This window comes from Nesoenas mayeri (assembly GCF_963082525.1).
Source record: "Nesoenas mayeri genome assembly, chromosome: 1".
NCBI classification, from domain to species: Eukaryota; Metazoa; Chordata; class Aves; order Columbiformes; family Columbidae; genus Nesoenas; species Nesoenas mayeri.
The window spans coordinates 68134141-68157081 of NC_137541.1; the positions used below are offsets into that span (position 1 = coordinate 68134141).

The 22941-nt window shown below is 43.4% G+C and overlaps 1 protein-coding gene across 1 annotated transcript in view; it reads right to left on the reverse strand.

The window, feature by feature from the left end:
• Positions 1-219: 219 nt before the first annotated feature.
• Positions 220-22941, reverse strand: part of CCND2 (cyclin D2) — a 34221-nt gene continuing 11499 nt past the window's right edge. The window contains exons 4-5 of the mRNA XM_080360529.1: positions 18231-18361; positions 220-831 (exon numbers count right to left, since the gene is read on the reverse strand). Of these exons, the coding sequence (XP_080216655.1) occupies positions 676-831; positions 18231-18361 (287 nt within the window). The 3' untranslated portion in view covers positions 220-675. The remainder of the gene's footprint in view (positions 832-18230; positions 18362-22941) is intronic.

Sequence of the window (22941 nt, forward strand, 5' to 3'; positions counted from 1 at the left end):
AAACAAAACAAAAAAAACACCAAAGAAAAAAAAACACCTGCTCTTCCAGCTGGCAAAATAAAGCATCTTCTTTCTTAGGTAGCAGCTACCACAGACAGCAAGAGTAAACAAAACTAACATACAGAGATCCAACAAACACTTCTGACTAATAACAGAGGTGACAGATCAGCAAATCTCTTCTGCACTCAACATGGTTCAATTGCTTCAGGGATCTTTTCCCACTTTGCCCTAAACCCTTTATTCTATTGCTTTGCAATCTAGTCAAGCCGTAAAATCGCACACACGATTCCTTTCTTAAATCTAAAAAAGGGGTGTATGCACTAGGTCATAATACACAGACAAGTATACTCTACTTTGTTCCCACAAATGCAGGCTTATATTTATCTAGCTACTTTGTATGCTTTCATAAGCATTTAATATCACTGATACATAATCAAATAACAATTACCAAATATATTGTGGGATTCCCTTCTGTAGAACATCACAGGCACCAAATGCTTTTTTTTTTTTCCATTATTCAGTTTTTGTATTTTTTTTACCTAAAAGAGCTTTAAATACGTTCTATGTGGGAGCAGATTAAAAAAAAAAAAAAAAAAAAAAGAAGATTTCACTCTAAAAATAGTAACAAAAATAAAAGGGCAGGGGGAGCAAGCGTGACTTTCTGTGCTGATGTCCTCACAGGTTGATATCTCTCACATCTGTGGGAGTGCTGGCCTGGTCCAGTTCGTCCACCGTCTTAGAGGGGTTGCTTTGCTGTTGCTGCTGCCGAACTTGCCTAAGGCTGTTTACTAGCACCGCCTCGATCTGTTCTTGACAAGCTTTAAGGCAGTCCTAGAGGATAGAAAGCAAATTGGTCTGTTAGTGGAGACAGGTAGGTTTCTTTTCCTTACTAGGCTAGTAGACATTGGAAGAGCATCAATCTGATATTCCCAAGGAGCACCTGCTGCGATGGAAAATGACCCTGAATTCTCACAGGTAATCACCGTGTACAAACTCCCTGAGTTAAACAATGATAATGCTGTATTTATTAGAATCTTCAAATTTTAGTAACTCACCTGTTTGTGCTCATTTATGTGGTCTTCTTGAGCACGAACCCAAAGCATTGCAAAAAACGAAGGGCAAAGTACAGGAATTTTTGCATTCTGCTGTGCAGGGTTAGATGACTTGCGTAGGTCTTCTCTACAAAAAAGCTGCACTTTTCTCCTGAAATAACCAACATGTAATATACCCAGGTCACACAGACAGAGGCACTTCAGTCTTACCATCAAGCAAACTGATGGTAAATCAAAGGAGTTTTGAGTTCCCTGAAAAAGCGCAGTGCTCTGTCTGTGTTTTTATCATTCACGCATTTGGGTCCCCAAGGCAAAAGCAAAAGAAGGCTCTGTTTATCTGTGAAAATTCACACAAGTGGAATTAATGACGCAGCCCCAAACATGCAGCCACGTTATCATTCTCTGAGCGCATTCCAGAGGAAAAAAGAGATTTCAGCAGCTGAGGAGAAAGAGGAGGTGTAGGGTACAATTCCATACCTTCAGTCTGAGAACAGCATTATTTTAACAGCCCTACGAGTATTTATTTAGGAAAACATTTAAGTCAAAATGCACAGCCAAGCCTCAGAGACCACTACTTTACAAATTATACTACACAACACTTGGAGAAAGAGCAAGATACAGTACAGCAACACAAATATTACAGGATGTTCTGCATTCTTGATAATATGCCGGAAGACCAAATAATACGGATATTTAAAAAAAAAAAAAAAAAAAGTGTGAGGAAGCATTGACTTGGTTATAGCAGAAACTGAAAAATAAAACCCAAGCCATGACTGTATAAACACAATGCCGATTACGGGCAGCATGCTGGGGATGTGAGAGTATCAGTATGATACTGTGTAGGTGGGTAGATGGTGCTACAGTAAATGCTTTTTTCTCAAATGAACTCTGTGAAGTCCTTCTACAATACTGGAAAAGGTATCGATCCCATAAACTCACTAAAGCCTCAGTCTGTGTAAGAGCTGGGTCTCTCACAAAGACTTGAGGCAGCAGAAAAACACAGTTTTTGGTAGCAAGGAGTTTCACAGCAAAGTATTTTAACCAGAGCCCTGGCAGCACCTGGCAGGGGTGGTGAGACCCGGTATCACCATTCCCACTTTCAGACAGAGGAGCTGAAGGACAGAACTGGGGATTGACCTCCACAGGGGCCCACGGATGCTGGTATCAACCCAGGAACTGAGTATGGGATGCAACTGCAGCTCTGGGGACACCACCTGCTTTTTCCACGCAACAACAGGTTACTCAGGAGAGTCTAAAGTATTCATGTATGGAGGTTTAATTTGTCATCCTAGGCAGACTGGCAAAACACGTCAAATGCAAAGTATCTGCTCCGCTGACGACATTTACATTCGTGACGGGCGCAATTAACTCTGGTGGGTCATGTACACCCATTTTTCTTGGCTACTAGCCAGCAGCTGCTAGCTACAAAATTATGTCCTCTCCTCATCGTGAAACAGTCCTGCTTTATATAACAAAGCATCATAACCTTTCTCTGAAGGCACATCTGCCAAACAGAGGCCGCGATGGACAGTTTTTCAAGCTGATGCAGGAAAAAGGGGTTGGATGAGATGCTGGCTATATTAGAGAGAAAAATATTCACAGTGATGTGGATCACACCAGATATCTGCGCTACCTGTGTGCAGTATGACTCAGAAGTTGGTTCCCTCAGTGTGGTGAGTAACATCAGGGTGAAACAGAATATGGGCCATGGTGACACAAAAAAACTCTGCTGCAACATCCTGTGCATGTGGTGGGCAGACTGAGCCCTCCGTTTTGTCCCAAGAGCTGGGGACTGCTCCTGAAAAGGAGCTGTGGTCCAGTTAACTGGTTCATAGCTGTACCATACCTACTGCAACACCGCCCTGCTACAAGTAATGCTTCTCACTGCAAGTAGCTTTCCCAAGAGCTAAACTTTCCCACGATTTACCCTCTGCCTCAGGGTGGCTTTTTTATGGGAGGAGAGAAACCACTACAAAACATGCTGCTATGTCAAATGAAAGGGTTAAGGAAAGCAGGTGATTTTACCAACATTAGGCAGCTCTTAACCGAAGTTTCCAATTGTCTTTTTTTTGAGCAGATTAAGTATAATTAGAAATTGGCATGGCACATGGAGGGAGGGTCAGATACCTTTTGATACCCTCAAGAAATGCAGTCAAGGGTAGTTAAGACACATGGCTCAGAAAACTGCATACTACATTCATTCAGAGCCCTTATGGTAAAGGAGGCCCATGCTTTGAAGGAAGGCAACCACCGTCCTTGGCTGCATCTAAGCCCAGCTGAGCACAGGAGGGTCCCTGCAGGGTGCACAGGAGCTCCCTGCCAGCCCAGGCACCAACATTTCCTTCCTGGGGACACCAGGTTATAGGAAAAATGGTATGTATGTGCCATGCCACTGGTGCAGAGTCAGAATACAGACAGAGCATGATGTCAAAAGAAGCTGGGACACGGAAGGTTTGTTTAAGATGGCCTGGGGAGCACTGAATGCTGCATTCAGGCATCTGGCTGTAGGCTCCTCATCTCATGGAGCACCACACTCTGCTCCTGAACTCCAGCTGGCACCAGTGTAACCCCCATACAGCAAGGGAGTTCTGCAGCCTGCTCTTGGTCACATCAGTCCTTGCCCATAAAATGGAAGGTCTCCTGTGTCAGATGTGTTGCAGAAATCACCCAGAGCTCTTTGTAGCTGCCTCTGGGTTGTGCCCTGATTTCCCTCACTCCTGTAATTCATCCCAAGACTCTGAGCAGGAATTATGCTCTCAGGAAACCAGAGGTATCTCATGGGTAACACCACTGCATTGCCACAGTGAGTGCATAATCACAACCATCTGCCACCAGTGAATAACCATGGGGCTCAGAACCACACAGCACTTGGAATGTCAAGTCAGCTCGGTGGGACGCAGATATCACTGGTGTACTGAAGAAATGACCACTCAAGAGAAATGGCAGAAAGGCTGTGTTGGCAAACCCTGGTCACAGTGTGCATGGTTGCCTGCTTCTCCTTCCCTGACACAGGACACCAGCTCATCCCAGCATCCAGGCTGTGGCCCTGGGTAGACCCACGTTGGTCTGCATCTCTGCCTCTATCCCCACACCAGCACCCACCGCCTCTCCCAGCACCCCATGCGGCACAGCTCCTCCTGGGACAACCCTGCCAGCAGGAACTTAACCCAAAAACCTGACAGTTACCCAAAACAGGGTTCAGGCATCAGTTTCATTACAGCTAAGGTTTGACAGAGGGGGGTGCCTAAACCCAGGCCTCCCAGAGCTGCCTGGCAGGCAGAGCCCTGGGCAACTGCCCATCCCTGCCTGCACTCCCATCGGCTGGGGGCTGCGGTCTGCTGGACTCCTGCACCTGGAGACAAGGGAAGCTTTAGTATTTCATTTACTTGGAGTGGAGCAGGAAGCCTCGGAAGTGAGAGACTGAGGCAAATGCCTCATCTCAATGGGGTTCTTCCTTTCCTTTCAGCAAAAGGTAAGGAGAAGAGGGCTTCTCTGTCTGTCACCACCTTCCTGTGGCTGCTGGCAAAGGTACTTCTTTTAAGGTAAGAATATGTATTTCTGTTTAACCAGGTAAAGTTTTTTTATTTATAGCTAGGGCTTGCTCTTGCATTATTTGGGGCGTGATGATTTTCTAATACTGGATGGAATTGCTTGTTTAACAATAGCAGCTGGACAAATTCCTCGGACTTTCTTCCGAAGTATCTAGCTGGCAAAAGCTATCAGAAACTCAGATGAAAGAAAGTCTGCCACTATTAGCTTGCGTGGGTTTTAGGTCCACTGTAACCATCCACCTGTTTGTGAGAGGGCAATGGCAATAAGTCACTTCCAGGGTCAAGACATTTTCAAATGGAAAAGAAGAGCAGGGGCACTACTTTGGAGACACTTGTAACAGACTACTTTCATAATGCACTTTTTTTTTTTTTTTGGTATAAGAATGTCTTATTTTAAAGCTCAGTGGTGCACAATTTCATAATAGTATGTCCTTCTGAAAATAAGCCAGATTTTGTACAAGCAGCTTCAGACTGGAAAGCTTAATGAGGCAATTTCCTTGCAGCCAGGCTTGGGGAAGGAAGGGTGGTAACATGCGGAACACAAGGCTTGAGCATTTGGAGCCAACTTTGTCTGTTTCTAAACACCCTTATATGTGATCATTTACATCGTTATTACACAAACTTCTGATGATCAATATGACACATCATTTAATGTATGAAGAGAATAAAGTCTCTAGGTAATTCTATAGACAAATGGTTCATTTCTGATGTATTCTGTACATAAAACCAATGAAGGGGTCCAGACTGGAACTGTCACAGTTTGCATGGATTTTATTTCATATGTGGATCCACAGGCCACAGATGTATCTTTTCTGTCATGTGTTAGCTCTGGTCTACACTTAAATTTTGAACTTAAAATGACGTACCCATGAATTATTTGCAACAAAGAACGCTATGGCAAAATGACCAGCATGTTGCATTCAGCATGAAATAGCTTCCCAAAAAAGTGTTGCTGTTTGCATACTAATACTCAAGTTTTTATTAGTCTGAGTAATACATTCTGTTTAATTAGTCTTGTCCATGAAGCATCCATCCAGGAGCTGAAATTGTCTGGCTAGCACAAACCCGAACTGGTGAAACCTTTCTTTTGCAAGTTGTCAAGTTCTACAATCAAAATCTAGTAATGAAAAAAAAACTAATGCCAGATTCATGAATGAACCTCAGTCATGCAGCAAAACGTGCTGGAACACACCAGCAGGTGCACTCTCCAGTACTGATGATGGAAATACAATAAAATCATCCACATGATGCTGTGACTGCAATCCTGGAATCCTGGCTCTGTGCACCATCCTGGTTTGCTGAAGGTTACACACAGGCCCACATCACTGCTTCTGCTGAGGTGTTCAGGCGACACGATGGGTTTTTACTCACCGTGGTAGCTGCAGGACAAGAGATGATAGCTGGTACAGCACAATGGCAGAGTGAAACTGACGATCTTAAACACCTTTTCCAACCTAAATGATTCTGTGATTTTGTGCTGGACAGATTTTAGCAACGTGTTTTATGCCCGATAAGATGCCAACTGAACTTGCCAATGGTTTTTTTAATAAACTGGAATTAGCAGAAGAAGTTTACACCTGGCAATGTGACATGAGCAAAGTGCTTGTACTCTCACATGAAAAATCCTAAAACCACATTTGATATGCACTTGAACCACTGTCTCAGTCTGCAACTAGGTTTAAGATGTATGAAGTACACCAGCTGAATGGTAATCTCATGGGTGAAAGGAAAAAAAATGAATTTATCATTAATTTATCATTAGTGTCTTATCAGCTCACTTGCCATAGTGTGATACAAGTGGCTTATTTTATAGATGGGGCTATGACTTCTGTTTGCTTCACTGGGCCTTTCTGTCAATCCAGAGTTAAGTGACACAATACAAAAAATACAAAAAAAACCTATCAGGACAAACAGCCTGGCCCTCCCATGATGCAGTGGTTTTAACCCCTCCAAATTTCATGTGGATTTGCTGCATGTGTACATATTTTACTGGTGAATGTTCATTTTGCAAGCTTTAGATAACACTGACAAGGAAAGTTAAAGCTTTAAAAAACTTAACAAAGAAAAAAATATGAATTGCACTATTTTCAGCAAATCTTCCTTGAAAGAACACTATAATCCACTGAAGAAATGGCCCCAGATTTTGCAATACAGGGACTGGGCCATTCCTTCAGAATATTGTAGGGCTGCCTTTGCTGTCTTTATAAAGAAGTTTTTTAAGTGTGTGTCACATGGATCAACTTCCCCATTCTTCTATATGGTCTAGTAGCTTTAATGATTAAAATAGTTCAGGTACTTTCCATTCCATAGTTTTATTTTTACTTCAGCATGTACAGAACTAAAAAGGCAATTAACTTTTGGGTGCTTTTTTTTCAGAGACTTTTTCATCCCTGGGTGATTTTACTAGCACACTTGAAATGCATGTGAAGGAAAAGAAATGCTTTTTTGTGTCTGACGAGGAGTGTCCTCGTGGCTGTGATTGAAATGCTGGCAGTGAGGATGACTGGAAGGGGGAATCAGCAGTGCTATGGCAGGATCTACTTCAAGTAAATCATAATTGGGGATTTCAATTTCCATTCATGCCAATCTTGAAAGAAAGTGCAAACACTAGGAAAGATCCCGCAGAACACTATACATAATTATCTTGAACTTTTCAATACTTCTGCAATATATTTGCCCTATACTGCCCCCCAGCTTCCAGTTTTAAATTGTTTGTAGCACATTGACAAGCTATTAGGGGAGGCATCCCACTCAACTCAACCAATGGGCTCTTGCTTTGCACTGGAATTTTCAGTCCTGACTGCTCTAAGTTCCAGGACGACCCACCTCATCGTGACCCACGCAGCCTGTCACCCTAGCTTAGTACCAAGTTCAGCTTTACTGAGTCCAAGACATCCTCTCCATTTTGCAACATCATGACTGGATTGATTAAAAGAAAAGGGGGGAGGTGGAAATAGGAGGGTATTCAAAAGACATTTTATAGCTGTTTTAGCAACTTGGCTTGAGTTTCTCCCATAGACTTTATCTAGTCATTTTCAAGTCTTCCTTGGTACCTCATCCAAACCGAAGCTGATAGACAGTACCTCGTGGATGACAATGGTCTCTGCATCAGGTCCTGCAGTAACTGAGCAATAGTACGCCACCTTCTCCACAAAGCAAAAGATCACTCCTCTCAAATGCCACCAGTGGAGGACTATCATGAGAAGTGAACTATTTCAGCCACACATCTTTTCTCTCCTTCTCCATTTTGAATCAATCCAGAAGCTCTGCAGCTGTATGCAGACTGTAGCTGTGTATTTATTGCACCTACTCCCATGATGACAACCACTCTAAAACACATTTAAACCACCAGCTTCATTTCACAGCCAGGCAGGGCCGAGAAACGATAGCGCAGCCCTGGATCCATAATGGTCACCTAACCACAGGTCTGGCAGACCATGGGCTCCTTGTGCCCGCAGCCACCACAGCTTCGCTGCTCGCCGACCCCGTCAGGCAGGGAAGATGCTGTCCAGAAGTGATGAACTGAGCTTTGCTGCCTTCCACAGTGCCTCAGGACACAGAGCTTTTTGTATCGTGATCTTTAGATTCCCCTTTTGCATTTCAGTTTTGGTCTTGCCTGGGAGAAGAAATAAGCAAGCTTACACCAGCAAGGCTTCTAATGTTTGTTTGTCAAAAACTAAATTTAGGGAAACATCTGGGTACATGGCAACTGGTCTGAGCATTGCAGCCACACAGCTTTTGCGCATCCAAGATGGCACTCGTGGAAATACCAGTGTTCACAGAAAATGTGTTATGTATTACGTCTTAAGGAAGAAACTGAAGACTGCAAAACCATTGTTTAACAAGGTTCCATTTTAATACTGTTAAACTTAAATATTGCTTGTCCCTTGACAAGATCTTAGCTTTATGATGAACTGCTGTGCATCAGCAACAACAGAATAACTAAGACCAGCACTAGCCAAAGCCTGAGCCAGTTAAACAGCTTTGATCAGACCAGTGAGAAACAAGTGAAGAGAACTGACACCATACCTGGGACGTACAGATGTCCAGCTGCAAAAAACAGAGCTTGGTAACCCCAGGGAATCTGGCAGGGATTGGCACATCTGCCATTGCCACCACAGCCCTGGCTGTGCTGAGCCCAGGCCAACAGCAAGGCCAGGTCATTAAATCTTTTCCAATGTCAAGGCTGAGGACAATCTCACTCTGTCACCGAGTGGGTCATTTCTCAAGGGCTTTCAGAAACCAAACTGCAACCCTACTCTCCTTTACAACCAGAAGCAGCAGAGTAATAGTAAGGCTGTTGTTACATATAACAGATGCATACAAACAATGCAAAATACTGAGCTATAACCCTACCGGACGCTTCTTGATGCTCCTGCATTTTCTGACCAGATTTAGAAGCCTGGATAAAAACACTGGATTGCTTTGCTGAGGGTCCAAGTCCCAAAGCTGGGAAAGCTGCAAAAGCCCTCTGGAGTTTTTGTGTTAAAGGGTGGCTGGTTTTCCACATATATATTAATTGCTTCACAAATAACTGTTAACGCCTGCAATCTCTTCCTCTTTCTTAAAACTAATTGCAAAAGGGAAACCAGAAAAGAACTTTTTTTAGGTGCAGGACTTGGTATGATAAATGGAAAGGATGCTGGAGATATTTGAAGTGACAATACTGTTCACCCGTCATGTATGCATTGCTTGGATAATTGAGGAAAGCAGCAATCAGACATGCATTAAAGAGCTGGGATTTACATAAATTCCAGCATGGAACGTGTCATCTGTACTCCTAAATACAAAAGATGTCTGGATTCCTTCGCTGGTTCACATTTAAGCCCCAATTCAAACCTCTCCAAAGCACATGCTTCATTGTTGACATAAAGAGGGATTCCTTCCCAAAGCAGGGCCTTCGTGTGACAAGCGCTGGCCTTTAGCTTGCCGACATTCTCCAAAACAAGAGCTTGAAAAACTGCTATGGGAAAATCATGCCCATTTACTGTACCTCAGTGATCTCATAACTAATGGACACAGTTTAAAAACAGAAATATTTTCCCTCCTAAATGTGTCTATTTTTTGCTACAGTAACAAAGGGCACCAATTACAGATAAGTGTCTATGTCTCTGTTTTTCCATATGCAAGTACAGAAAATAGTGATTTGCTGTTTGAAAGGGCATTTAATGCAGACTCAAAAAAAAACCCCAAAACAACAAAACCAGAACACAAACCTCCCCAAAAATCCAAGACTTATCTCTGCCAGAATCTCTCCACTTACTGTTGCTACATTATTGTAATAATGCAATATGTGAGGTGACTAACATGAAGCATCTGAAAGATGGCACATTTTTCTCTACAATTTTTCGGTCTTTTCAGCACTTTCAACAGTGTACTTTCTAGATTCAGTTCTACTGTTTGCTTCAACAGTCAGTTTGTTGGTTTCCTGTTGCTGGTGTGGGTATTTCTCATAGCAACAGGAGAGAACAATGTTTTCAGAACTGGAAAAAGTGAGAGTGAAGCCAAAGCACTGGCAGTGTGATCCAGGGGCAGATGCCATGCCTGAAATTAACACTCCCTGCTTAATGTGACTTGGGATTTCAGGCTAATCATCTCTAACAGGTAGACTTTGCAACTGTGAAAAGTAGCGAATTCACCACACTGTAAGGAATGCCGCGAGCGCTTATTGAAACAGGGGATTTAAAATAGAAAATAGGCTGTGACAACCCGCCTGCATTACACAAAGCTGTACGAGCCGAGCAAAGATTCCCCGCTGGAGGTCGGGGGCAAGTCTCTGACCACAGTCTCCATCGCTGGCCCGTGAGCTCCTCCGGCAGCCGCGATGCTTTGGGCTGCGGAGCCAGTTCCTGGGGGGGGCCCCGGCTTCCTCGGCGTGCCGGCCGGGGCTGTATTTATGAATGGATCTGACGGAACTCCACCATGAGCCCGCGGTGTAACTGCATCACCCCATTGTTGCTACACACGCACAGCACTCACTGGGGAACAAAAAACTGAATGAAGCGGAGCAGCTGCCAACTCAGGCAAAGACAACTTAGGAAACTATCTCATTCTTCCTTTCTTTTGGAGGCTATTTGGTCTGTTGTTTCCTTGCATACAAAATGTGGTCTGCAACAAATAAGGCAGGATAAGATACAGCGAGTCCTGTTACTTGGTTCCAAAACCACAGGCCCTGAACACTACAAAGGAGGGGATAAACGGTGTATGTGCTCTAGTGACAATGTTTAAATGCTATCCATTCTAGATGGATTATTTTATACTTCAGCTCAACAGAAACTGAATTCTTGAGCGTGGTGGTTCTGAATGTTGTTTCTGTGCAGAAATTTGCAGAGATCTTTATGAAGGGACTCTTCAGACCTTGGGAAAAAAAAAAACAAAACAAACAACCCAGCACAGACATACATAGCACATTTAAGTGGAGATATTTTAAATGCCATTTTAAATGCCATCCAGTCTTCAGAACAGCCTGACTCCACATTTTAAAGGGCTCAAGGCCAGCTGTTTGACAAGACTTTAAGAAAAGATTGGTTCCATTCTTCTTTCTAATTCAGGCCTTCAAATACGCTTTGGATTTTCAAAATCACTCAATACACACCAGTTCCCATCTGGGAACAGACTTTTAAAAAAGGACGTGAGCCCGTGTACAAGCCCACATGTTGGCTCTGCCTGAAAACCTTCCCCCTGCAGCTGATGCCAGGGACAACTCCTTTTATTGTCCAGATGCAACCTTGAAAGCTGAGCTCTAGGAAGAAGATGCTCCTTATGTGCACATACAACCTTCACTACCACACAGAGTCAACCTGGCCTGCCCTTCTGGCAGCTATGGTGCTGCAGAGTTCATTACACAAACAGCTACTAACCAGCTTAATGTGGGACCTAACCTTGCCAGTATTTGTAAATGATGTAAGCCTGAACACGTTTTTAATATGAGATAATCACTTCTATGTTTCAGTTCGCTCAATCTCATAGAAAGAGGTTGGAAGGGACCTCTCGAGGTCAACTAATGTAATTTGCTGCTCAGAGTAGGTTTATCTTTAAAACTCAGTTGTGTGCCTAATTCTCAGTGACTTGAGCCTACAGAATTCTGCCCGAAGACACTTTGTAGCAAGTAGAGGCCTCATCTACCTACCACTGCAGGAGTTCTGTGAGCTCCTCAAAAACCTTAATGTACTTCTCCTCCACCAGGAGGACTCAGGACAGACTCAAGGGAGATGCCAGCAGTAACCAGATCAGGGCATGCATGCCCTGCACATGATTTATGAGAATGCTCCCAGGCATGGCCAGAGAACCTGGTTCCAGACCCATGGTTAGCGAGGTGACATGTTGGACTGACAGCTGCTCTTCCAGGAGGTGAGGATATAGATCTGCCCGAAAGAAGTCAGCGGCAAAGCAGAGCACTGATTGCAAGGTCGTACGATGTGCCCTACCCATTCAGCTATCCTTCCTCACATCCCGTAATTGTGCACGGCGGGGATGCTCGTATCCTCCTCTGAAGCATCTGGCTCCACCGGGGACAGGATACTGCATGCACTGGAGTGCTGGTCTGGGATGCTATGGAAATTCCTGACTTCCCCAGCTGTTTATTTTTCCACTGCAATGACCCACTAAGAGATGCACAGGGAGCTCCGGCGTTTCCTGTGAGCAGGTCTGTTAACTCTTTGCCCACCAGCCTCTCCTCTCCCTGAAACAGCAAAGGAAACGTTCCCACTCTCTGGCAGCAAAACAGCCCAGAATATGCAATCCCCATCCTACAGAGCTGTGTGAAGCTGTGTGGGACTGGTCCTTAGCTATTCTTTGGGACAATAATGATCAGAAAAGGCAATTTAGATATACCACACAGAGCTACTTTCACTACCCATAAGGCTGCTGACCTTCTCAGTTTCTCCAAGAGTAGCTACCTAGTGTTTATTCTCGTAGATGGAAGGCGTAATGAAACTGAGGTTTGTATGGCCTCATTGTCACTGTCTCTTCAAACTGTGATTCAACCTTCACCAAATGGCCCAAGGCAGCTATTTATCAGAAATAACTGTTATCCCTAGAACGACACTGGCAGGATGCCGCATACTATCTTGTCTGAAGTCTGGAGCGCTGCTTTGGATTCATACAAGAATAGCTGACACTAATGTGTTTTTGAAAGAAATGCTTGTGTGTTGGTTGTCTGCTTACTCAACGGCTGGGTCCTAAATTAAATGCTGTTTATTAATAATGTATTTTTGGTCTAATTCTTAATGAAACATCTATTAAAAAAAAAAAAAATTATAGCACTAAATGCCAAACTCCAGTCTCCGTTACACCAGTGTAAATCTAGAAGAACTCCACTGATTTCAGTTCTTGATTTACGCTATTTTCTAACAAACAGATAGCACCCTCAAATTATTATTATAAAGCAGTTATTAAAGTTCAGAAAAGCTCATTGCAGTTAAGTTGCATCAGGATTTCATTATCATTCTCTATTTTCATACGCTTGCAACTTTGAAGCTGAAATTTTTCATGCTTGACATTTTCTGGAGAGCCAATGAGAAAGTCCCATCATCTGCTTCCATGCTAAGCAATCACACCAAAAGAAAGATGCAGAAGCCCCGTGGATCCTCTGGTTGGGAAGGACTCTTCCCCAGCTCTCTGCTGTTTCCTTGTGGGCTACCAGGAGGCACAGTGTAGAGGGGGCAAGGAGCAAAAAGATTTCCCTCTGCAGAACTGTAATTTCTGTGAGTTCCTTTGCTTTTCTACCACGTGCTGCTCCTGAAGCCTAGGAGCTCTCGTTTCTTCCTCTTCCCTAACCTCCTCTTTGAAAACAAAGTCATTCACACTGTGAGGATGAATTAATTGTGTTGCTGCAGGAACAGCTCTTGGGCATCAGAAATTAGGAAGTGAGAGAACTGAAGCTGTTCATTCAACTTCAATTAAGTCCCAGCATAAAATATATTACAATAGTCTTTACTCTTCATTAACACAGCCTTCGGCTAACTCTTACACAATCTAGCCAGTACATTTTTTCCAACAATACATTTGACAGATGAGGATGGTATTACTACCTATTGCTGAGACTGCCCAATACTTCCCTGTGACCCTGTTTTCAGCTACTTATTTCTCCCTCAAGCTTTAATAAGTGGGATGAAACTTTGCAATCCAGGGCCCTGATTCCAACCCAAATTTACAGGAAAGTATCTACCAAAATACTTCTCCCATTTCCAAATAGCTGGCTAATGAAAAATACACTGTTTTGCCCCAAGTTTAAAATTCTGTCCACCTTTAGGTGGGCTGCAACTTCAAAGCTTGCAGGAGACAGACTTTGAGTTAAGGCCACCTCTGCCACAGCAACAGAAACATCTTGAAAAAATGACAGCACCTCTAACTTCTGCAAAGACTAAAATTTTTTAGCTATTACATTATCTAGAAGCTCTTTTTGTCCCAAGTGTGCCCTGATTTGGGGGCCGAGTGAGACTCTCACTCTGTGGTCTGAGACCCTTCTTCTCTTGCGAGAGGATGTAACCAGTAAAATGTTAACAGCTCTTTGTTATTTGGGAAGAGTATTTACTTTTTTTTTTTCTTTATTTTTCCAAAGTCATACATGCTCAGCCAAATTTTGGAAGATTTTCACCAGGATGGCAAAACCACATTTCTGACCAAAAAAAAAAAAAAAAATAATCTGCTAATTTCAAAGAAAAGGCATGAAGAAATTTTCAATGCAAAGAAACATAATCTTTTTTTTTTTCTAGCCACTTAAGAACTACTAAGCTGTTCTGACAGGTATTTACTTTCAAACTAAAACAATCAGGATAGAAAAATTCAGCACGAGAAAGTTTGCCCAATCTGCAAGATGCTGAAAAAGGGCCTCACATTAAGAAGCATTGGGATGCTCCAGAAAGCTTCAAGTCCCTCCTACATGATAAATAACATAAGCTTTAAATGTGCATCAATATATAACAAATAGAGAAAATACAGAAAAACTCCAAAGACAGCAAAAAAGCCATGTATACCCATGCTAAAGTAGTTCTGAGTATTATGCTCACAACATGCTTGGAAAATCAATTAACATGGGCTCTACCATACCAAGGAGAAAGAAAATTCCAGCAGAAAGACACACTACTGTGACTTCTGTCCCTACAAGCCTTCTCAACTATCCCTGGTACCCAGACCAAGCAGAGGAAGAGTCAGCTGGGACCCCGATTCAAGCAGGGCTCTACATGTGAAGCAGCAAGGCACCCACCAGCACCCAGAAACACAGAGAGACGTGCAGCAGGAACACTTGTGGGTGTAATTCCCCCCATGAGGAGCAGGTATGCAAGCCAGCAGCTGCATTTATCCTTGTAGGACCTTCTGAACATGACCCCATGCAGCACAACTGCAGTAACTCAAGGGAAAGGTGACTAAGGAACAGGATACTGCAGCAAGGGTTGCGTCAGGAAGTGATGCTCAAAATGCTTTTGCTGGCAAAAATTATGGATAAGGAAGGGAAATGCTCTTCCCTGTGACCAAGGAATCAAGGTACACCTAAATATCTTGCAAGGTCCCAATGAGGTAGCCCTTGTGGACCTGGCCCATGTGTCAAGCCTGCTTGCCTGCACCTAAGGGCTGAGTATCATCAGCACTATGCAGGCCTGCCCATGCTGAAAAGGAGCAAAGAGGGAAAAGATCCTTGTGACTGTACAGGAAAACTCTTAGAAAAGATGAAGAACAACCCTGAACAACTAACTCTCTGGCATCTCAAGAAAGATGAAACCCAGCTACTCACAGCTACTCAATGGTTGATCAAAATTCACCAAAGACGTCAAATACAAATATACCAGCAAGGGTTACTTTGGCATATTTCTTCCAACAAGTGTTAAAATACTATGGAAACAATATCAGAAGTTTATCTGGAGGTCACCAATATGGGGAACATGGTCTGGTGATGAGAAGACTGGAATCAGCTGGAATAGGAACAAAACTATGAGCTCTGCTCAGGGTATCTATTCTAGGTCTGGGTTTTGGTGGTACCTGAGCACCTCTTGCCTCTGCCTTCAAAAAGGATTTCCAAAGGACTACCCAGCAATTTCTGCCGGCAGCAATGTGCTCTGTTCTGCTTCACAGAAGCAGAAGTAGGTGCCGACCTTGTGAAGGCCCCCCCTAAGCTTTCCAATTACTCTCTTCTCCCACACTCTGCAAGCCTCCCTTGTCCCTCCTCTGCCACCGTAAGGGCTATTTGTGTTCCCATTGCTCACCCCACGCTGTCATTCTCTCGCTCTCATTGTTATCCTTGTCCTGTTGACTACCAAGGTGGTTCATTGGGCTGTAATATCTATAGCTGTAGTACAAGAAGCTCACAGACAATGATGGTTCCAGATACTCGTCTCATCTCCATCTTGCCCTGTGGTCCTGCCCTGTGCCACGCTGCACAGCTCTCCTCACCGTTTGTGAGGCTGCTCTTGGAAACCTATCAGTGAACTGATCCAGCTTAGAAATCAAGCAAGCTCCCCTTTGTCCCACCAGCTCCAAAACAACAACAACAAGAAGTGGTCCTTCCTCCCTTCTTTAAGCTGGATCAGTTCCAGGATGGGTTTGAAACACAAGGATATGGACAGTTGTGTCAGCATAGATGATCAAAAACAAGCACAAAAATAAGCAGCAGCCCAGCAGGAACAACTTCATCTGGCATCATCGTATAACAAGGAAAATCACAGTGGTGAAGCACCAACCTTTCAGACACTCCATGGAGTTAAGACATGGAGTTATACAAGAAGCTCTTAGTGGCTAGCAAGATTTTCCTTATTCTGTAGATATTCACAACCTTGGCTGAAGACAGCACCTTTGCTAACAAAATGCTAGCCTCTCTCCAAATCCTCAACTTCCTCCACCTAGTTTCTAATGTCCCTCTCACATTTACCCGCTTGTCGTACTACTCCTCCCAGACATTTGCTGGATACAGCTTCTAACTCATCATGTTACATCCAGTCACACAAACATCCAAGGAGAAAATTTCATTCAGGCAATAACTTCCAATACCAGTAGCAACAACAGATAATTCTTATTATCGACATAAATGAAGTAAACTTAATGGATTTATGCAGTTTAAACATGACAACTGTACCAATAAGCTTTGTGCAATACTTGCACCGGGCAATGCAGCCTGCATTGTTATATAGGATTCTCCTCCTTGCATGCTCCTGCTGCTTACTCTAGCATATCACCACTCTGTTTCTCCACGTTTATATACAGACACAACAGAGCAATTACCTGTGTAAAATTTTCATTTACACTGAAATAAATGTATGTTAATTTTCTGCAGATACTTTATTTACATTATAAGCATTCAGAATCGGATTTGTTCCTTTTTCTCTGCAAAACCCAGTTCCAATCAAAAGAAATAAGAAGTCCCAGAACGGCACTTGAAAATTAGGATCAACTTCAATGAAAGAAAGAAAGAAATAGTGAAATTCTTCCCTTTTTTTTTAAAGGTCACTATTCCTTTTTAACCAAAACATAGAACATTTGTTGGAAAAACAAACCTTCTCTTGACAATGCTATCACAAACCTAATGCAGAGTGTATTTACCCTGCAAAGTAAATGTAATCAAAGGATTTGTAGTTAGCATATGTTAAGGACAACAAATTGGAAACTGATACTTTTATGGTAAAAAAAAAAAGCATCATCTTATTAGTGGTCTGCATTTCAGAAAGTCTTACTCATTTCCCTTCGAGTGAATTTCATGATGGCTAAACATGTCAGCTTCACAAGAGATGAAACTCCTATTTATTCACAGACCAAGTGGTTTGGATTTGCAGAAGCATAAACTCTCCCCACAGTGTCCCACCGACATGAGGATGCAGCAGGAGACGCACCACTCCTTGGGATGGCCCCTTGAGTGCTCCTTTCAGTCCTTCCAGCTTTCTGCTGAGACTGCCAAGTACAGCTGTCAGGTTTGGGTTTTTCTGATGTCCCCATCAGAAGCTGACCAGCACACCCCAGACCAGCAAACTCACTTCTGAGTGAGCTTGAGCACCATTGAACTATCGATCACATTGAACGATTGATCAGATTCACTTCTCCTACAGAAAACAGGACTTTCTGACAAGGAAAGAAATGCCCTTCATGGGGCAGGCTTAACGAAGTTACAGACAAAAATCCAGACAGCCTGGGCTGCACCTGCTTTGCATCCTGCCAGTGCCGGAGGATTAGCTCATTATTCTCTTCCTCATTATTCACTTCACAAGTGAAGGATATTTAGATGGTAGCTCAATAAGGACGAGGAACAGTTTCAAGGTTGCAAACACAGGCCTGATGCACATACTGATTTGCCTCATGTGCCCAGGGATGCTGTTTGCCTGCTCACCCATCGTCCAGGGCAGTACCCAAGGCAGCTCCCCCCTACAGCAAGCCTGATCATCAGCCACAGTGGGCAGAGCAGGATCTCCACACCAAGCTGCTGAACAAAGGGTCAATGAAAATTGATCCTGCAGGGGTAGTAAAGGAGCTTTGGACATCCAAAGCACCACAGGCAAGGTGCAGGCTCCATGCCTGCAACCCGCTTTCTTTGGGAGGTCCCCACTCCTTCGCTCTTTTGGGCTTTCATGATCAGACTGCGTTTGATGGCTCTGTTCTCTACCGCACCCACAGAAGTGAAAGGAGAAGAGGAATGTGGGACACTCACCACATCTGTGTTTGTGATCTTGGCCAGGAGGTCTGTGAGGCTGTCCCCATCATCAAGCTGAAGGCCACAGATGGCTGCTCCCACACTTCCAGTTGCTATCATTGATGGTGGGTACAGGGCAAAGTTAAAATCTGCAAGAACAGATCTGGGAATTAGTCCAAGCCCAGACAAGAAAAGCTGCAAAACATCAGAGGCAAGCAACATAAAAAAAACCACACCCAAGAATAAAAAACGGGGAAGCAGAAGAAAGGGAAAAGTGCCACTCTTTTTGGTCTGGTGGAGCTCATTAGTCATACTGCTCATCACAAGCAGTCAAAGGAGGGGTAACAGATCTGCAAATTAAAATGGAAATGCGGTTCAGTCTTTTCTTCTCACTGATGCATAAAGTAAACCTGGACAATATTTAATAGTCTTTCCTTAGTTTTAAAGAAAAAGAAAGAGAAGAAGGAGGCTTTCTGTAATTTATGTCAGAAATTTGGGTCTTGGTCACATTAGAACTCTCTGTATAACCGTAAAACTAACTGGAATAAGGTATTACAAAAGACCAAACTGAGATTTTTAGTCACATCAATTTTTAAAGACTTAATTAACTTGAGCTTTTAAAGACCTGTCCAAGAAAGAGCTTTTAATTAACGATTCATCTTTACCACCTTTGCAATTAGTAAGTGAGAACACTTACAGCCCATAGCTACGTAACCAAAGAAAAAACAAAGATCACGTTTGTCATTACTGCTATTTCTTAACAAACAAGTTGAAAATACATTTCAAAACTTCCTCTCACACATCTGCGTGGATCAGGAGAGAAATGAAAATAAAACTAAATGTTCTTGTGACCTTCATAAAACAATTTTATGTTTTATGATACTGCCATAGACTCTGGCTTATTGACATGTTTTACTAAATACCATTTCTAGGAGATCTTCTGGATTACTGATATCTTCCAAAACCAAAGCCTGGTTTGCAAGTTCTTTGGTTCAACAATAATTCATTAACAATCCTTTCTCTGCGAATTTTCAGCTGGGGGGGGATGGAGGAGAAAGAAGAGGAAACCCAAATAAGTAATACAAAATAAATGACAAGCAATGTATTTGGTCTGTTTAGAGAAATGGAATGTTACAGAAAACTGCCCTTCTGTTAAGGGCAGATCCCTGGCCTTCTCTCTTCAGCTCCACAAATTCTGTAACCCTGCTGATGTCTGTGCGACTGTTCAAGTTTTAGACATATGGGGAGTTGTTCTCGGGCCTCCCAGACTCTCAGTTGGCAGATACTGCAAATTGCTGTGGAGATGGCATGTTCTTCTCCAGCCTGGAATGTGTCCCTGGGATCCACGAGGAATGAAGCAGTCAGGTAAGAATGGGACTCAGAACATAACGTTCATCCAGACGGCACAGAGGAGGGATGTAAGAAGTGGGGAGATAAACCCTAACGTGGATTTATCTTTCCCACAAAGCCATGAGGAGATGACTGCCTGCAAGCTCACCACTGCATGCTGCTGAAGTCCACTGTTTTCCCTACTGGGAGAGCTCAGCAGACATCACCCTCTGACAAACACTTCTGAAGGAGCAAATTCCCACTGATAGTACCAATTAACTATTATTATGAAATATATATATGTCATTATTATAAAAATAATAATTATGCACTACTGAGAACCCATTGCACTTAAGAAAGCTAATGTTTTTGGAAATTACGTTCTATTTCCCGCACTAATGAGTGAGTCAACGAGAAAACCTTGACTCCTACTTATCAGTATGGGATGCAGACCTGAGGATGCTGATCTCGGCACATGGTGAGGTAACAAGAATTGCTTTCACATTTATTTCACGTGCATTTATACATGCACATGCAAGGGACAGCCCTATCCTGCCTGTAAATGGATGACCAGGGAAAACAGACAAGACTACCTGACACAGGGCACACGCGCTCTCCAGAACGCATCCGATCCCCAGCACCTCAGCCTTTGGTTGCACTTGCCATTGGGCTGGACCTCAAGAGCAGGTCACAAATACAGTGGGATTTTAAGCCCCCAAAACAGATCTTGGTTTATGCTGTTTTGCCTCTCTTCTTGCTTATTACTGCTGACAGGAGGCCCCAGGACTCAGCACTGGGTAAAACATTGCAGTAACTTGTTCCTGTAGGTTGGTCTGGTAGGTAGTGGCTCCATGGAGGAAGTGTGATAGCTGGGCCACCAGTTTACAAAGCCCAATGGACAATGAGTTTAAAAAGTTCAATAGGAAAACCAGGAATAGTTAAAGGACTTAAATTATGAGAGGTTTTTATAAAGATCATAAATGTTTATGTGCTTGCATGGCTGTCCTGAGCCTCCTCCTAGTCCATGGAGCAAATAACAAGTGTCTATAAAATTTAAGAATGTTCAAACATTTATGGAAGAGACCTGGCATCCCCAAAATCTGCTCTCATCTACATAGTGATTCATGAGCAATCCCACTGATTTATTTAGAGAATGGATACATTAAAGCAGACTACATCTCCACAGGTCTGTTTCTCCTCTTGCACACACCGCATTTGCTTGGCTTTGTGAATCCTGTGTGCTCACACTGGCATGGATGAGGCTGCACGTGGGCCAACGTGGCCCTAAGTTGGGAAGTGACTCCCAACCTTTGGACTTACCAAACCGTCTCCTAGCTATCCATGGGAACTACAGGTGGCAACAGACTTTCCATAATTTACTGCTCCTTGTCTCAAGTTTCAGGAAGATGTAGTAAAAAGATCAAGAGCAACCTCTCAAACTCTGCCGGTGTTTGGAGAGTCCCTATGGAAACTACAATGCAGCAGGTGAGAACGAAAACCCACTCCCTCCCACCCACCATTTGAGTCAGCAGCAGGGAGAAACAGACCCACTCAGAGGGCCAGATGGACCTACACCCTCATGTGTGGTCACTGAGCCCACACGGAGCAGCTTCACCCTGCCCTGAGCTGGGTGAGGAGACCCAAGCAACAGGGATCTCCCATATCTTGCACCCAACGCTCTGCACTGGCCAGGCACGGCAGGCTGAAAGAAGGACATAGCTCCAGCCTGCCCTCTGAACTTCCTTGCTTCCCAGGGGCTTGCATCAAGACCTTCACGTTATCCAAATGCCGGTTTTCTCCTGGTTGATTTTACATCTTCTCCCGGAAACCGTCTTCCTAGGAAGCTGAATAAAGAGCCACAGTGCCCCTGCCAACTAGCACTGCTGTAGGTCTGCTTCCACGTGGGGTCACATGAGAACATTTCTATGCCCAATAACCTTGTTAGTTCCCTTAATGTCATTCATAATGCAAATGAGACAGCGAGCGAATGGCCAGAGGCCCAGAGTGACTAAAGCTCAGCATCCAGAAAGTCTTAGATTGCCTCTAGCTCTAAACTAACTTCCCTCCATAACAAGCACCATAAACTTGGCTATCAAAGCTACACATGCCCAGTCTTTGTTGTACAACAGGCAGCGATTTGTATCACTGGCTTCTATTTTTAGCATATTAATTAACTACTGCAACTGGTGAGGCAAGTGTCTCCAACTGGAGAGTGTGGCACCATTGTCTGAAGTCATCACCTCATCTCGCGCTATTGAAAATCATGGCAGTGACCCTCCTGCTGATATGAATTTAACCTGACATGCCCACAAAGGGATAGGGGGTGGTGCACCAATTTTGTGCACATGGTTCTCCACATCACCCTGGACCCTGTTAGTGTGGAAAGAGCTCATTGAAAGAAAAGAAGCCACATTGTGCTGGGCCACCTAGAGGGTTGAATAGAAAAGGCTGAGGAAAAGAGCAGGCAGTGGAATAAAGGCCGTAATTAACATATTTCCATATTCAAGCAAAGCAATAACTACGTGAAATGTTTGTCAAGGTGCAATGAAAGCATAAATATTAAGTACCGTATCCGAGGGGATGCATAACCCCCCTCTGAGTCCTTTACATTCCATCAAGAAATTAAAAACAAGCTTTTTACACATTATTTTCAACCATATACCTCTATCCCCACTTCCCCCATGACAACAAGCCAAGTCCCACCAGCCTCACTCAGTTTTCACCCAGGTAAAACTTCTCCCAGGATTAAGTCAAAGCTTGCCCTGAGATTTTAAAAAAAAAAAAAAAAAAAATCAAAGTAAAAGGGGGAGAGAGGGGACTTAAGCACAGCTGAAATAGATGCTCTTACTTTAAGTCCTTGTTGGAGATATTGAACCCTGAATTACAGAGGGAATCTTGTAAAAAGCACTTCTTACTTGACACCTGAAGCAAGGCTATGGGCTAAACCCTTCTTTCGGATCTATGCACAACCTTGGCTAACAAGCACCCAAAGCCTGTGCCGAAGACATGGCACTGTCTCTAACTTTGTTGTGATTTATGCAATTCCGTGGCAAAGCACAAAAGAGTCTCATTAGAAGTCAGAGGAGTAGTGCAACAACGTGTAGTCTACAAAAATCTGAGCACATGAGCACGTCAAGGAAGAACTGGGTTATTAGAAAGCAGGACTTGTTTTACCTTCTAATCCCAGGCAATAAACAGCAGAAACCATACCATTTCCGTATAGGTATAACTTTTTTCCTAAAGGACCTTCATAAAAACAAGGGTTCAACCTCGCACAACTCAGCTTCAGTGCTGGAAATACAAGAAGCCGATATAAGAAATGGTGCCCTCTGAAACACAGCCACCTCTGGATGAGGCAGCTGGAGCCATCGAACAAATTCAGGGTACCATGAATCTGCAC